The 17,815-nt window shown below is 42.9% G+C and overlaps 1 protein-coding gene across 3 annotated transcripts in view; it reads right to left on the bottom strand.

Moving 5' to 3' along the window:
- TGFBR2 (transforming growth factor beta receptor 2) overlaps positions 1-15,626 on the bottom strand; it is an 85,595-nt gene extending 69,969 nt beyond the window's left edge. Inside the window, exons 1-2 of one of the 3 annotated variants that reach the window (XM_032861027.1) lie at positions 15,333-15,626; positions 7,158-7,211 (exon numbers count right to left, since the gene is read on the bottom strand). In XM_032861027.1, coding sequence (XP_032716918.1) covers positions 7,158-7,211; positions 15,333-15,426 — 148 coding nt within the window. In that variant the 5' untranslated portion in view covers positions 15,427-15,626. Of the gene's footprint in view, positions 1-6,911; positions 6,969-7,157; positions 7,212-15,332 lie in introns of those variants that run through there. The other 2 variants (XM_032861029.1, XM_032861028.1) reach the window with 2 other exon arrangements.
- Positions 15,627-17,815: the final 2,189 nt, after the last annotated feature.

The following is a 17,815-nucleotide window of genomic DNA, read 5'->3' as shown; positions in this document are numbered from 1 at the left end:
TCCATACTATACAACATGGGAGCTTATTTAACCTGTTTCCTTAACCAAAATGGAGTAAACGATATCATGACTCAACTTCCCCTTTGATGCTGTGGGGGAAATGACATTTTATAGAACAAATCGCAGGCAGGCGTATCAGTTACCTTCATGTGGCTGGCAAACAAATGCAGTTTCTGCTCATGAAGGTGATGCTTTACCATCGCCTTTGAAAATGTCAGTCAAATAAGAAGGCTTTGCTACTCCTCAAGATATAAGTTCTTTTATATAAAAGTAATTTAAATAAATCCTAGATGTCTGTGTTTCTTCTGTTCTGCCAGTCAAAACAATCCTGTTCCTCTCCAAATCTTTACTCAGACACTTATCTTTAAGAAGTTCTGGGAAAGGAAGCCAAAGACAGCACTTGACCTCCAGGCCTATATGGTGAAGACACACCCTTCCTGTGTAAAGACGTCCATCTCCCTGATTATGTGAAGGACCTTGAAGCTCTGGAGAAGAGCAAAACTACAGGACTGTGGTAACTACCACAGTCTTTTATAAATGGCAACCTGTGTCTACTGGTAGGCATGACATGACCCTCAAAAAGGCAGACTGCACAGTGTGTAAAAGAAAAACTGCCCCACAAGAAAAGAAGAAAAAGAAAAATTACTCATTACATAGCCTTGAACTCTAGTAAGACTTGGGGACAAAGCCCTCAGAGAAGTGTGTCTTGAAGGAGGGAATTCTCCCATCCTCAATATGGTTTCCGATTTTTGAGGCAAAGAACAGGGTTTCTGATGTGAACCCTACCATCCCCTCTATTACAAGTTAGCTATGGAAATATAAAAACACAATAGGACTGTAGTGTTTGTCTTACATTTACCTAGGAAATTAGGCAGCAAGGGAGCATGAGATCAAAAAATGGTAAAATGACAGAAACACAAATTTGTGAGTCTTTACAATGCTTCAGATGGTTTCATCTTTCTGGGCTTCTGTTTCCATATCATTTGTAAAACAGGGTAATTATACCCACTCAGAGGGTTGTTTCCAAAATTAAATATGACATCCAGGTGAAACAGTTTACATAAAACACTCTATTAACATAAGGGACTATTAAAAAATTATTATAGCCAGACATGGTCAACATGTTTTCTTCAAAGTTATCACACCAGTCTTTTTTCCTACTGGTGCTCTTTCCCCCATAAGCCTCAAAAAGAATAAAGTTATTCAAATCCCTGCTCTTTTCTGTTTTCCTGACACCAGTTTTTTATCTGCCTGGACAGGCTGGCAAATGACTATTTTTACGATGTTTGTTGTGCTTTTCATATTCATTTAACAGCCATTTTAACAACAAAGGACATTTTATATGTTCCCAAGAGATATGTGCCAGAGGGGGCTGTGGGCAGAAATGTTCACAAACATCTGGACCTTCCACTGCAGCCCTGGTCACTGCTGATAAAGAGCACACAAGTGGCTGCTTTCAATTACCACCTCCAGCCCCTTCATTGGCTCTTAACTTCAAGGCACTTCCCTTCGGAGAGCACAAGTGCCAAGGTGGGCTCCACGGTCACTTCCTGTAACTGGGAAGAAGTGACACTGGATCAGTTTTTCCCAAGATTTTCAGGGACTCCCTCTAAAGACTCTCTTTTCTCATTATTATTACCATTAATATTAACTGAAGTACACTTGACTTTCAATATTATATATTAGCTTCAGGGGTACAACAGAATGATTTGACAGTTGGCACCTTACAAAATGCTCACCATGACTTGCTTTAACATAAATTTTATTAAAGTACTGATGGTACATTGTGTCAGAGGTCAAGGTGAAGATTCCCCTTCCAGAACTTAAAGATGAATGTCTGAATCAAAGTAGAGAGAGAAAAACAAAACTGTTTGGACTGGCAGAATATGAGTCACACAGACATCTACCATTCAGTCACTCGCTTTTTTTTTTTTTAGTAAAGATTTTTCTTTATTTATTCGACAGACAGAGAGCACAAGTAGGCAGAGAGGCAGGTAGAGAGAGAGGGGGAAGCAGACTCCCCGCTGAGCAGAGAGTCCGATGCAGGGCTTGATCCCAGGACCCTGAGATCATGACCTGAGCCGAAAGGCAGAGGCGTAACCCACTGAGCCAGCCAGGCGCCCCTAGTCAGCTGCTTTTAAGAAGAAGTTATACCTTGAGGAGTAACAAAGCCAGTAAGCTTGGAGCACAGGTAACTATAGTTCCAACAGTTATTCAAAAAGTAAAAATGGGACTATCAAGAAACCAGGTTCCTTCCTTGGCCCTGAAGATACCATAAGTATTACATTAATAAGCTGGTAGCTGGTAACAGGAGACACTCTTGAGTTTGGCCAAACGTTTCACACAGCGCTGCATAAGTGATTATGTAACGGCCACAAACATCCTCACCAATGGCATCATCAAAATCTTGAAAGAGAAATGTTTTCAGCAGTTCTGAAAGCTAACCAACAGTACATCAAATTAAAAGTATTCTATCTCAACCATTTCTCTTAAGTGCCACAGAATATTAAGACAGAAAATTCTTGTTTCATCTCCTGATTCCCTGAGATAGTGCAGATAGAGCATTGTTAGTCCATGCCTAAGTAATGTTATGAAGTCAGGGGAGCTCCCCAATTTCCCTGGAAGAGGGGTTCCCTGGGTGACAATCCTGCAGGAAGAGAGGCAGGAGCATGTCTAGAAACTGTGCTGTTAAAGTCAGGAGTCACCTTTGCAACAGGGGATGTCTTCCCTCAGGCAGGTAGAAAGGTGTCTTCCGATGCTCTCCATTGCACCTAGACCCCTTCATTCAACTACCCCTTCTCCAAATATCCCAGTGATAGGAGATAATCTACAATTCATAAAAAAAATGAAAGGCAGGAGTGGCAAAAAAAATCTTCTGAGTCAGATAATATGATTTACTTTATGACTTCTTTGGGCGCCTACAGGCATAACACGTTGGGTCCTCTACAAAAGATTCACACACGAGAGGAGGATGAATCAAAGGCAGTCTGTGACGGACGGAAAAGCAACAGGCCTTAACAGCCACAGACTGCAGCTCCCCCAAATTCACAGAAGCTAAAGACTGAAGGCACAGGGAACCTCCCCTGCAAAGAGAAACTTACACGTATCAGATCATTCAAAATTTCCCACAAGCCCATTGTTCCCTCAAGGTGGCTTTATTATAAATGACAAAGCCCCTGATGACACACTTGATGGTGAGAAGGTAAACAGTCTAGAAAAAAAAAAAATAAGCATATACAAATTTAAATATAAATACATAAATAGAAATATAAATTATTTATATATGTGTGTGTGCATGTGTGTGTATAACCTATAATCCCATCTTGGATTTATAAGCAGTTTCTCTGGCCTTTAAAATAATGAATTCTAAACAGCAACAATCTTTCAGTGAGAACGCACAGTGAATGCCAGGGAAGAATCAGACGGAAGATTCTCCATTAAAGAATTTTCATTCTAATAACGGGCACATGCATACAGCCACACACATTAAGTCACCTGAGTGTGGAAGCCAGGCCTGTTGGTGAGGCTGTGAAGAGGAAAAAGGAGAGAAATCTGACTGGGATAACTAAGTGAAGAGCCAAGAGAGGAAATGGCATCTACTCAGGTGTTATTTCAGCATGTGGAGGATGGTAGGGCATGGGTAGAGAATGGGAAAATTGGGATAACAGTCACCAGTTAGAAAATCTAAAAGCAGAAGGATGTGTGAGGATGTCCAGTTCAAAGGGAACTAGGGCCTGAGACATGTATAAGAGCAGAAAGGGAAATGGGGGAGAGGCTTGGCCTCATTCATGCATGGAATCATCTAACTGGTCCTGGGACCCCAAGATGCATCTTAAGAGACAAGGATATTGACACAGCCCCTGACCTCAAAGAGAAAGTCAGGGCTGTGTAATTATCAGTCACCTGGGATCCACAGAGAAGATCACGGAAGGCTCTCTATCAGGAGCCAGCTATTCAAAATGTTATCTGGGGAGAAGATTTAACCGATGGCCTGGATATGTATGAAAGAGAAAAGGGACGAAGGGCATCCACAGGCAGAAACCAAAGAGCTTCTCACACCAGACAGAAAACACGAGTTCAGACTTGCATTGTGGTAGCATGATTTAAGAGTAAAAATGAAACCAAATGGTTATGTATTTCATGTAACGGCATTCCTGTTGTAAAAATTTGTCTGATTACGAGATTCTAGGTAATAAGGTTTACAGTTATTATGATGAATAAGTTGAGATTTGAAGCAAAAGGCAGCAACATGAGATAGATTTCTATGGAAAGTTTTTTCTGTTTCTTTTTTTGTTTTTTTGCCGAGTACAGTCACAATGTCAGAAGGAAAAAAAATAGGTAATAAAATTATTTGAAAAAAGTCAGAAAGAGGTGTGAGAACTGATTGTTGTTACTGGCTGAGACCAATAATTCTTAAAGGCAAAAGTAACGGAGGTGCAAAAAATTGCCTTATGATGAATAAAATACCAATCACTGAAAAACCCACTGGTAGCATGATCTGAACAGACTAAAAAAATGTTGATGGATTCAAGAAAAATTCAGTGAGTTCTCACTCAGCATCAGTGAAATAAGTTTCTCAAGGCAAAAGATAAAAATGTTTTTAATGCCGAAGACTAGAACCATGTCCTGAAAAACCTGGCATTAATTCATTAATTTATTGGGTTCATACTTTGTATACAGCACAGTGCTACATGCTTTAAGAAACACCAAGGTATAATAGCTCTTAATTAAGGCCTACAAATGGCAAGGCAGTCTATGATTAAATGCCTAATGAATAAATGTGTTAAATGTTATGGGTTCAGCAGAGAAACGGATCTCTAGGATCTACAGTTTTGGGTCAAGAGAAAGAACCATGGAAGATGTTTTGGGTAAACAGACAGGATAAAACTGACTCACTAATTGACTTGACTTGCTGTCAGAGCATTTGCTTCTGCTAGCTTCAGTGTGTTAGTTACATACAGTTAGAAGGGGGCCTTGTAGCCAGGCAGGAGTCAAAATGCCCTCATATTACTAGAAGCTACTCTTCCTGGAATCCCTGTCTTCCTTGGGGACAGAAAGAAGTCTGATCTGATTCACCAACACTACTGCAGGTCCTTCGATTCCTCTGTGGAAGATGCTTTAAGGCTACTGGGGCAGCGTGTCGCAAACTTCAGGGCATATGTACACGAATCCCCTGGGGATCTTGTTAAAATGCTGGTTCTGAACAGGACCAACATTCTGCATTTGCAGTAATTCTCAATGATGCAGGTGCTGCTGGGTCTGGACTACCCCCCTTTGAGTAGCAGGGTATTAGAACATCTTCAGCTACCGTTATCAGGGGATGATATGAAAGCATCATGTTGGGGTCAAAATGCTTGAGCTCCAGATCTGAACCTCTGTGCCTATTCTAACTCACAATAGGTAGATGTTAAGTGAGGCTCATGAAGGGGTGAGAAGTTGGAACAAGCAGGACTTCCCAGAGGTGATGGAAAACAGAAAATAGCAAAAAGGAAGAGACTGGCTGGTCTGGGGATCCTTGGAATAAATAAATAGGTGATAAGAGAGGCAATATAAATTATATAATTAATTATGATAGAAACTATAAGAATAAAAGAGTGCCCAGGAAGGGCTGCGATTGTTAGAAACTGTTTTACAACAATGTAATTTTAGGGATTCCAGAATAGTGAATACACAATGCGACTGCCGGTTGTCAAAATTGTTGTTTTTCCTTTTCACACATCTGAGGTCAAATTTTATCATTGTTTTCCCCCAATACAATGCATTTTAGAGAACAAAACATAAAAGTGATATGAAGTAACAAGACAGTCATTCAAAGCAATAGTTAGATTTCTCCTCTGTGCTAACTGGTGTATGCAGACCATACAGAAATGCAATTATGGGGCTCATAGCTACTCCCCTGCCGAAAAAAGCAGTCTGCAATCTGCCAATCTGTAGCAAATTCTGTCTTTTCTGAGAATATTTTAAGAAAAGTGGTGGACAGATCTTTGAAAGGCAAGAGAAGACTAATTATAATTCAGACTAGTTTCTTTTCCTTTCCCAAAAAACATAGAAGCTCCTTTAGGACTTTCTTTTCCTAGACACAGCAAAGCATTTCATAATTCTCTTCCTCAGGAAAAACTTTCACAGATTCTTCAACCAATTCAGAGGAAGGGGAGAATGAGAACACCATAATTAACAAAAGAGAAATGGTATTACCACCAAAACCAAATAAACCTTTTTTTTCAGCAAGGAAGAAGTGCTAGCTCAAGTAAACATGCTATTTAGTTAGGGTGTATGCTCAGGCACCTGTAGCAGGAAATTTTCAAAATAACTATGGTTTCGTTCTCTTTTTTCAATAGTAGTCATCTCCGACAAACTCTAAGTGGATGTTTGTGGTATGTGTCTGCTCTGTCCTGTTATGACTTTTGAGTTTTCTACTTCGATTAGTTAAGGATTATGTTTTTTCATTAATTTCAATGGTTTCCTCCACTAAAGCTACAAAATGAAACATTTCGGAACAGAAAAAAACTGAAAATCTCATCTAGGCCAACTCTTGCCACTGTACCTAGACAAAAATGAGAACCAGTGAGGCCAAGGGACTTGGCCAGATCACCCAGTCACCTTGGTTGCCAGTATAACACGCTTTAGTCTTCACCAGCTCTCTTGTAGGTAGAGTCTTCATCTCAAACTAAGGGTTAGATCTGGGTTTCATTCAGGATCGAGGTTCTGCGATAATTACATATTTACAACTTCTTCTCTACTTGGCATGGGGCCTCTGAACGAGGAAAAAAAAATGAAGGGTTTAGCTAAACCTGGAAAAAGAAGTTTGGGTTTGGTGATGTAACAATGCAGACTTCAGTCTCTGTATGGGGGTGGGTGGTAGAAGAGCAGGCATTTCTATTTATTTTTCTAGGCCAAAAAGCAAATCCTACCATTAAGCATAGATTTGGGTCTTGTGAATGTTGAAGCTTTTAAATTTCAGGGGCACCCTAAGAAAAAGAATATAAAAATTAAGAATAGAAATTAAGGTATGAAAGTGAATACTTGAAATTTAAAATATCATCTTACAAATTGTAAAATTTAAAAAAAGCTACAAATACCACAAACATAAAATTTGAAAAGAAATGATTATTTTTATTAGTTAACTGCCTGACATGCCTCTGAGATATTTTTACTACCTTTTTTGATTGCATACTCTTTGATTGCATCTTCCAATGATATTTTGTAATAGTCCGTATAGAGAAAATTGAAAAATAAATCAGTCTTTCCCCTAGAATTGTTGATCCGAATTCGTAATTTATTTCTGAACAGCTTGGAAAAAGTTTCAGCTTCATCATTCATTTTAAGTGATATACTATAAATGTTCTGAATTGCCCCTAAATTTGGGAAAACCTCTATCAAGTTCCTTTTATATGGTGAGCTATAATATTCAAGGCACAGCAAGATTTCTTAAATATTCTTGGACTTGATTGACACTCACTAACCACATTGCCAGTCTCCCTTCCAAAGCCAGGAGATGGGTCTACACCAGGCATAAGCCTTAAAAGTTATATTCCATTCACTTATGGTGAATCCACCTTGGCATACTATATATATCCCCCATGTATTTATGCATCCTTTAATTCCCCCAATCCTTCCAAACAAAGGTTTAGTTTTGCTCAGAATACCTAAAAATTCCTTGACGGCATAAATATGCCACGATTTGTCAAGTGATGTATATATTTCATTCTCTCATTGAGGTCACTAGACTGGCATGACGTTTGATTACCTGGTGTAGGCATCAAACATTATTTTATTTAGCTAAAGAAATTAAATTGGATAATAAATGAAAAACATTAAAACATTAGAAATATGTTGGATATTACCATTATTTTTCTTAACCCCTATGTTCTCCCACCACCCATGCTACAATAGAGAACAGTTTATGTCAACTGAGGTGACTTAGTCTCAGTATAATATATAATAGAACTATTGAAGGCCAGGTCCCTAGACCAGACCATCTTGGTTCCAACCCCAACATAATCACTTGATAACAGGGCAGCCTTTGCTAAGTTTTCTAAACTCCAAAGCGCTTATAATGAGTATTATAAAATCTACCTCTTGGAGTTGATTTGAAGGTTAACTAAAGAGAAGAAGTGTTTCGCACAATCTAGGCAGTGGAAGATCTCGGTAAGTGGGCTCCATACATTAGTGGGAAACCGGTCCAAGAAGGCTCACGAATGAAGCTTCCTCAAGAGAGGGACACAGCTCCCCAGGAGCATGAAGCCAATTCAATTTCCCTACGTGGAAAAGTTTCATAGAGTTTTAGGATGACCACTAGTCATCCACAAAGCAGCAGAGTGAGTTTCCTCTGAAGTCAGTGAGTCCTCTAATGATTTACAGCTTTCACAGATAAGACCTGCTGTGGCATAGGCTCAGAGCATACACCTGACCCCATATTTTCCTTCGAAACATTCATGTTTGCTCTGCCAACTCCCCGGCTCTCTAAAATGCATAGTTTTGACAACCTTATACCTTTTATAGTGTCAGAAGGGCTTTTTACTTCTTAACACTGTTCTAATGTTCTTGTTTTCTTACAGAGCTTGAGAAGGCCATGGATCACTCAAATAAACATTTACAATAGCAGAAAAAACATCCAGAGAGGTTTCACCTTGCCCTAGTGTTTCCAATACATGTAGGAAATGCCAATAAGCACTGGGAAATCTTTTAAAAAAATATGTTACGTGAAATAACAGACAGGACAAGTCAAATTAATAGAACTAAGGTTTCCTTCAAGAAAATACAAACTATGAAACACTGAATTCCTCAAAGAAGATACGATGTTATGATTATAGAAGGAGTCTTAGCTTTTTTTGCTAATGACCAGTCTCTCCAGGAAGAACAGAATAAAATCAACAAAAACCAATCTGGTGCCCCACACCTCTGCAAAAGAATGTTGTTCCAATGGCACTGGAAGACCCAGGGTGAGGGCATACAGAGGCCCACATACCAAAGATCAAAATATTGGAAATTTATAAATCAAGTGGAGAAACTGTCCCATAAAATAGGTTTTGTCCTACCTTGACTGACAAATGTATCTTTGTAATACTTTGGAAGGCCTAGTATAATTCTGAAACTCTTGAGCTACTCAAGTCCCTTTCTGGAACTGGGTGCTTTGGGTGAACATTGTCCCAGGCCTGGCCAGTAATACCTTCCTCTTTCCACTGCCTGCTCCATCCTATATCAAGTGGGGCCTTGTGAGATATGCATGGACACCCAAGTTGTAACACATCCCTGCACACACCCTATACATACACAGCTCCCCCATAACCACCCCTTAGAGGCACAGAGGTACCCAAAGGTCCATATAGCCTGTAAAAGTTAACCCAGGGCTATTTGGACAGTGAAGTATTGTTCCCAGGTACCTGAAATGTGATCTTAAAAAAGGAGGGGTTTGGACTCAGAGGCCCAGAGTCTTCTTACTCCATGTACAGGGGTCTGACTTGAGAAGACCAAAGGCAGTGCCCTCTAATATCCAGGGCAGAGGCCCCTTTTGCCCAAATACTAGGCCTATATTTTAACTGAGTTGAAAAAATTGAGGGGGGATCTCATCATAAAAGAAGAAAGAAAAGAAGAGAAGGAGAAAAGGGAAAGAAGGGAAGGAAAGGAAGAAAAAAAAAGAAAGGAGAAGAAAGAAAGAAAGAAAGAAAGAAAGAAAGAAAGAAAGAAAGAAAGAGAAAGAAAGGAGAGAGATAGAGCTGCATGTCTTGACAGCAAACAGCCTTTCCCCCCTATATCCTCATATCCTTAGAAGTCACGGGCATTTACTCTGCAACTAAACCCTAATTCTAATGAACTAACTAATTCTAATGAACTAACTAAAACCCTAATTCTAACGAACTAAGCTTCAGTCCTGTAAACAAAACAAAGATATTAGGGAACCCTTAAAAGCCTAAAGGGGAGATCTTGAGTTGACTACATCTAAGGAGGCAGTAGCTTCATGCTGAGTGCCAAGACCTAAAAAGCTGATCACAGCAAGTAAAAGGCCAGATCCTATCATGAGGAGAAGAATCTTAACCACCTACAAGTTTTCAAATTAGTGGGACCTCAAAAGTCAAATCATCCCATCCGCCTTTGTTATGTTGGATAAATTCTGTTCTTTCTGCCCTCACCAACAGTTGTTTGAGACCTGTACACAGATGCTGGTCCTACGTGCCTGGAATGTGGGATGTACAATACACAGCTTTGAAAACGGTGCTTGTCCTGCTATAAACGGTCGAACCATGGGGTCACATGAGGTGGGTCCCACCACCAGGACTCTGATCAGACTAGGAAGAGTAGAGTTTCCTTCTAAAGAGATGGCCTTATCTTGATTTTCTATGGTACAGAGTTACTCAGGAAGGAGGCAGATCATGCAAGCCAAGCAAATCATGAAATCAAGAGCACTGAATTGATGGTATCAGATGGTATATTTCCCCTTCTCAAACACGAGGACTCCTTACCCCCTCCCTAACTTCCATCTCAACACAGATGCTCACAGATGGACTATGTGAAAGAGCCTAGCTGAATGCAAACAGGGCAAGTTGAGAACGCACGCACATGCACGCACACCCGCACACATGCACACGCACACGCACGCATGGGCAAACCTCAAGAGACCTTGAGCAGACTCCACCTTCCCCATCTAGAAATAAAGTTAACAAAACTCATCTTGCAGACTTCTTCTGAAGATTAAATTAGATAAGTCATGTCAAGCAGCTGGCTCAGAGCAGATTTTCAAATGTTGGTTTCCCTTTTCCCCCCGCTCCTCCCTGAAAGGAGCCAGTGTGCCCGCTCAGCATTCTAAACCCTTCTGACATGCCAGGCAGGGAGGGAGAGTCATCGTCTTGCCTCGGTCAGAAGTAACACACACCTGGGGAGCAAAATGTGACATGAAAAAGAGGTAGCACAAAATAAGTGGTGAGCGTGCACACCCCTAGTGCATATCTGCTAAATCACTTCCACTGAAAATCACGTGTTAATTCGGCCAAAGCTACACGTGAGGAGCTGGAGGGCAGAAGCTAACAAGGTGACAGAGTTATGCCTTTATGTGGAAATTGGCTAAATAATGCCATGCTCTAGCCAGGAAGTAGGTTTCCTCTGCACCCTATTTTAAACTGTTTTGGTGGTTTGCATCAGACCTAAATAATACCCACACTGCTCTACAGCAGACAGAAGCTGCTTACAGGGCCCACACTTCCCTTCGATGGACTCTGCTTCACCGCTTATAAACCAAAACATCAAACCCTGATGAAAAAAGAAACTTAAAAGCTAAATTTAGATTTTCAGCACTTCATTTTTAATGAAAGTCTCCTTTCGACAACCTTCTAGAGAAGAAAAAGAGAGAGAGAGAGAGAGAGAATTCAGTATTTACTGGAAAATTTCTTTGGTGAAACCCTAAAGTTTTGGAATGGCTTAGAATGTCTTACATCAATTCAAAATGTATAGCTAAAGGGACTGCATGAGAACTTTCCAGAATGTTTGTCAGAAGCTGAAGCATCTTTTTCCATATCTCATCAGAATAATAAAAAAAATACACACCAATTACATACTAAAAAACAGCCAAACTGTTTACTTAGATCAGAGTCAAAAGTAGTAGCTAACTAGTAGAGTAGTTAACTACTCTACTAGTTAACAACTAGAGTAGCTAACTGCTCTAACTTAGAGTTACTCCTAGTAGTTAACTACTCTACATTAAGTTAGTAAAAGGAAGATTTTACTATTCAGAGCAAACTCCCAATAGATAAGGGCTGCCTGGTTGTTAAAATGGTTGCTCTGGATTGTACCAGGAGCTCAGCTCAACGTTTCCTGGGTGCTAGGTGATGTTTCTGGTCCTTCCAGAAACCCTGGATATGGAGAAATTAATAAGACACGCCTCCTGCTTTTGAGAGGCTTGAATGGCAAGGGAGTCACGTAAAGATGTAATTTCAGCTATTGTTATGAGCTAAGAGAGAGGCCTGTCCTCAGGAGGGGATGTTTAGCTCAACCACTAGGCATTCAAAGGGGTTTCCTTGGGCAGATGACACTTAAGTCTGAATGATGAGGGAAAATTATTCGGGTGGTAGGAGTTCCAGAATGACAGCAGCTTGAACAAAGGCACTACTAAGCTGCTCAGAGAATGTGTATGTAAGATGAACAGGATACAGTGGGAAAGTATGAGCCTTGGTGGGATGTGAAGTCTCAGAATCAAATGGCAACCAGGTCATGGAGGATCCTATTGAGGCCTGAATTCGGAGTTAAAAATAATAATGAAAGCTGGTATTTACTGAGCATTTACTATGTGGCAGGCACTAGGCTAAGCACTTCAAAGCATTATTTCATTTAATCTTCACCATAACTCCAGAATCCCCATTTTACAAATGGGTATGGGGGTTAGAGAAGGAAGGGGACTGTGTCCCCTTACACAGCCAGTAAATGGAAGCTGGGTCTGGAACCCACGAGGCCTCCATTCCAAAACTCGTATCTCGAAGCTTCTCCTCAAAACAAAGATTAGACCGGCACATTGGTCCACCACAATGGCTACAGAATGGAGGACTGGGGTGGGGGCCTATAACATGGCGGGCATAGAAAAGAACAGATGAACAAAAAGGAAGATATTCAGAGGGACTGAGAAAAAAAAAAAAACATTCAACTTGCTCCCCTCCAAGTGCATTCAACAACCAAACAGCTCTTGTAAAGGGGGAGTCTGGAAAATAAACCACCAGTATTCATTAACGCTCCCAAGTGTTAAACTATGTGTCCTGGTCTCTGCCTTTAACACCCTCCCATACGTTCAACTGTCTTATTCGTTTGGGATAGTGTCTCCAGGTCTGAATCTCCTGCCTGGTACAAGGAGATACTCTATAAATATGCTGAGAAGGACCAATTAGTAATAGCTGTTTTTTTTTACAATGGCACCAATGAGGTGTCATTCTTAATTGGAAAAATGGGGTTAAAAAAATAAAGAAAAATTTTAAAAGTTGTGTTGATAACTAAGGATTGGAAAACTAAAATGGAAATCATGTAGCAGTTGAGGCAGCTACACAGACAATAATAAGGACTCATCACCATGGGGTGCTACCTTGTAAAAAGGCAAAAAATCCAAAACAGGATTTTGTATAGACCACAACTGATGTTACTAAAGGAAGCAGTCAGGGGGGTCAAAATTTGTTTTCTGAAAAGCCATAGACCAAAGATCAAATTCTGGGCCTAGTAATCACTAGTCTCTGACCTTGACAAAAATAAATACATAATTAATATGATTTTAGGTAAGAAGTTTATCTGTATGATACTTTTACCAACACTGAGTCCTCAACAGAAATCTCTTGTTAGGTATTTGAAAAGTACTGGTCACATTTTCCAGATCTGAAGAGTTTTCTAACATTTAAGATTTCCCCCTGAAGAGTCATTACTTAATTTGGGGCATTGAGGAAGGGTGGATCTACAAAACAAAACAAAACAAAATTTAAGAAGGCTTTAAGTACATTTCTTAGTGAAGTTTGTTCTTATACTGAAATCCTTGGCCCACTTATCAATCTATGGAACAGAAGATGGACTTTTTTGCGGGGCCTAAAAGGATGTTGCTAGGCATCTCATTTCCTCATATCTTATCACACAGGAAGATATTTTGAAAAATGTCTTGACGGTTTAGCAGTTATTTTAGAAAAATCCTGAAACTGCTTACTTATATGGAAAATTAAAATGGAAGTGGAAGTAGGTTTCTCATTTTCATTATAGCTACCTTCAACCTTCCAGTATCTTTGAAAATTTAATTTCAAATGAATGCAAATTCCAAAATGATTCCTTAGTTCAAATTTGGAGACTTTAATTCCATCAAATATGAAATCTGTGGGTTGTTTAAAACTGTTCAAAAGCCCAAATAAAAAGCCACGAGGCTTTTAAGTTAATTGTTTAGAAATGTGTATATAGATGAAATGAAATTGACTCATGAACTACTGAGTCTGGAATTTGAAAATCCATAAATCTTCCTTGTAAACGAAATCAAGGTCGTTTGATTTCCTTCTTTCCTAGCTTGAAACAAAAGTTTTAATGATTTTTAACATTTTTTTTTGTTTACAACAGTGTTTCTTCCTCATGCCATTCAAAACTCCCATCTCCATGCCACCTTCAAGAAGAAATGTCATTTTAAAAAGTTCTCAATTCACTTCAAATACTCCGAGGCCTACCATTTAGAACCTGGTGCTTATTTCTTCTAGACAAACCTAAAGGTAAGTCTGTCCGTGGCCCAGGTAAATAAAGCAAGCTCCTCAGGGTGATGTGGGCTATCAGGGCATCTCCAAGTCACCAAAGGGGAAAGAGAGCGACAAGATGTCACAGATGAAGGGGATGTAAAGTTAACCAAATCTAACCATTTTACAGATAAGGAAGCTGAGGCCCTCAGGTTCCAAGTACTCAGTTAACCCAGGCCCCAGCTGCAGATAACTGGGTTATGCAGATCACGGCTGCCAGAAAGTAATAACTTTTAAAGTCTCAAGGGGGTTCGGTACTTTCCATAATAAGTAATTAACAACTCAATTCTTGCATTTTTTCACCTCCGAAGACGACCAGAGATGGGGAGCTCAGGGACAGTTAGGAATTTAACCTTTCCGTTTCCCTCAAAGGACAGTTGCAGAGAACCATCACCTCCGGCAAGGCAGGGCTGTCTGGCTCCAGGCAACATCTCGGGCACCCAGCACCCAGCACCTAGCACCTAGTGGGCACCGAGTTAATAATTCCCCGCCTGCCACCTGACAATCCCCGCTCCCTACCCCACCCACGCCCAGCCCTCGGTGGAGCCAGATAACTTTCTTTTGGAAATTGCCTGGTTCCGTGAAACTTTCATACAGTGACTCGGGGCCGAGAAGCGGGCCTGGGGGAACGTGCAGCGCCTCCCCAGAGCCCAGACTGGAATTGCGGGCCACTGAAGGGGGTGTCTGGCCGGGAGCTGGGTGGGCACGCAGCATCGCCCCGGGCCGCGGCGACCCCAGGTGCGCCAGCTGCTTTGGCGGCCTCGGCGGCCTCCGCACCGGGCCGCAGCTCCCCAGCCTCCTTCAGATACCCAAGCAACTTCTCAAACTTCCCTTTCCGGGGGTGGGGGCTCGCCTCGAACGCGGCAGGCACAACGCCTTTCCTGCCCGCACAAAGGGGGCCCGACGTGCCCCGTGCCCCTTCCTCTTTAACTTTCCTCCTCTTTTGAAAGAGAAACTCACAGCCCGGCGCCCCGGGGAGCCGCGCTGCGTGGGTGCAGCCGAGGGAACTTTCGCGTTTCCGCCCGAGCGCCGGGCGCGGGGGGCCGACTGTCAAAGCGCAGCGGGGACCCCCCGGCGTCCAGCCGAGCCCACCTGGGGGCCACTCACCCGACTTCTGAACTTGCGGCGGGATCGTGCTGGCGATGCGCGTCCACAGGATGATGTGCAGCGGCCACAGGCCCCTGAGCAGCCCCCGACCCATGGCAGCCCCCGCCGCTCGTCATAGACCGAGCCCCGAGCGCAGCGGACGGCGCCTCCCGGAGCCCCGGCTGCGCCTCCGCGCCGCGCCCTCTCGGGACCCCGCGCCGGCCGGCCGGGCAGATGCGCGGGCCAGATGTGGCGCCGCTCGCCAGCCGGGAGGGGGCCTGGAGGCCGGCGGGGCGCGGGGAGGCCCCCGGCGGCCGAGGGGAGCTGCGCAGGAGGCCGGCTCCTGCCCCTGGCGAGCGCGCGCGCGGGGGTGTCTTCGGTCGGTGCGCGCGAGTGACTCACTCAACTTCACCCGGGCGCCGCGGGGGAAACAGGAAACTCCTCGCCAACAGCTGGGCAGGACCTCTCGCAGCCCGAGAGCCTTCTCCCTCCACTCGGCTTCCAGCCCTCCTCTCTCTCCTGACTGCCAATCATGTCCCTGAGACCGGCCCCTCCGAGGGCTTTGGCAAACTTTCCGCTGCCCCCACCGCCCTCGGGAGTTCCTGGCTCCAAGTATTTACCCCGGCGTGACTGAGGGCACGCGTTTCAGAAAGGAGCTGAACACACAGTGTATACACTACCCAGAGCACCCCCAGGGAGCATCTTCCGCCTCCCCACGACCTTCTTTGCATTGTTCCCAGGTGCTCCAGAACTGTGTTTTCCAGCTCCCAAGAGTGGATGCTGAAATCGGAGCTGTGAGCACATTTCTGTTTCAAATCGAATAGTAAGGATTGCCTCACTGAACTTTGGTTTCGGTTACACAGACACACGCCGCCACATTGTAAAATGTTTTGCTTAAGGTAGGTCGAAGTCCGGAATTTTTTGTTTGTTTGTTTTTGTTTTTAGTTTTTTGTTTTTTGTTTTTTGTTTTTTTCCCAAACTTTACTGCACAAATAGACCACCTGAGTATTGTGAAAATGCGGGTTCTGATCCGGGACATCCATGGTGCCACATTTCTGATGCACTCTCGAGCACTGCCTCCCTTTTGGAATTGCCTCTGCAAGGGTAAAAGAACAGCAGCCACAGAGTGACAGTGGTGGGAATTTTATGTTGAGACTATATGGAGTGTGGCAGAAAATGAAAATGGAAAAGTGGCCTGGGAGTCAGGTCAGTGCTGGGGTTTGCATTCCAAACCCTGCGATGAGAGACAACCCTTAGCTTCTCCTCTGTGGAAGGAGAAACAAAGGCAGCAGGACAGGATAGACTTTCAACCCTCCCTTCTTGCTAGGGTGACCAAGTTTGCCCTCAGAGATCCTGAGGTTTAAACCTTTGAGGTTTAATTATTAAAGAAGCCCCTTCTTCTTTCCCATGCACCTTGGATGGGTAAGGAATTATATGCTCATCTTACTTCCAGCTCTCAAAGACTTAAGTTCTGTATGGTTTGCTGGCCAGGAGATCTTCCAGTAGGCTACACAATGAACTTCCTTTATCTGAGAGAAAGATTATTTGCCAAGGCAGGTGGCCAGGCTCGCTGGGAAGAAAAGCAAATAGCTCTCCCCGGAAACCCAACTCCAGAAAACGTCCCTGTCAATCTAAGCATTCATTTGTTTGGTCCCGGAAACTTCAAGTCTCCTCACCATTGGTCCCCCCAACACTGGGGCTGCCTCTGAATGTCTCTTAGGAAAAGACCACTTCCCAGCTCTTGTGTTCAGGAAGGGCAGGGAAATCAGGAGCACTGGGCATTTTCTTGCTTACCAAACAGCCTTGCCTTACCAAACAGGCTTCCTGCTAATGCAGGAGCCACTTTAGTCAGAGAGTTGTGCTCAAAATCTGCTTCTTGCCATTTCCTCCACTTCAACCCCACCCATGCCACTGCCATCACTAGGGTGGGAGATCTCCTAACCACCCATCCCCAGTCATGGGCATTCTGGGCCCAGTCATCCAGTTTCTTAGCTCAGAGCTGAAGTCTGCTTTTCAAAATGCAAACCTAATTATACCAAGCCTCTGATTAAATTCATTCAATGGCTTCCCACTGCTCTTGAGATGGAGGTTAGAAACCAGATCCTTCAATGCCCTTCCTCTCTGGTAACCTTTCAGTGGGCTTCTCTTCCTCTCCAGCTGAGAGCCTTTTCCAGATTCATAGAGCATACCCACGATTCCTCCTGCACAGAGCTTTTCCCAGGGCACCCTTCCCTTTCTCCTTCCTTCCTTTCCTCTTTACCCAGCCAACTTCCGGTCTTGCTTGAACCCATCCTAACTTCCTGGATGGACAAGCTTTCCCTGATCTCCCTGAATAGATCTTTTATTACAGGTTCTCTTAGCACCTTACGCTTCTCATTGTTAGCACTTAGTACAGCTTTGGTTTTGTGATGATTTTGTGTCATTCTTTCATTTCTATTCCTCTCCCCCACTCAAGTCCAACTTTTCTGAGGACAGGGATTACATTTTCCCCTTCGACTCACTGT

Source organism: Lontra canadensis, unplaced genomic scaffold (genome assembly GCF_010015895.1).
Source record: "Lontra canadensis isolate GAN:19392208 unplaced genomic scaffold, GSC_riverotter_1.0 scaffold20, whole genome shotgun sequence".
In the NCBI taxonomy this organism is placed as follows: Eukaryota; Metazoa; Chordata; class Mammalia; order Carnivora; family Mustelidae; genus Lontra; species Lontra canadensis.
This window is presented reverse-complemented; position numbering and strand designations above follow the sequence as displayed.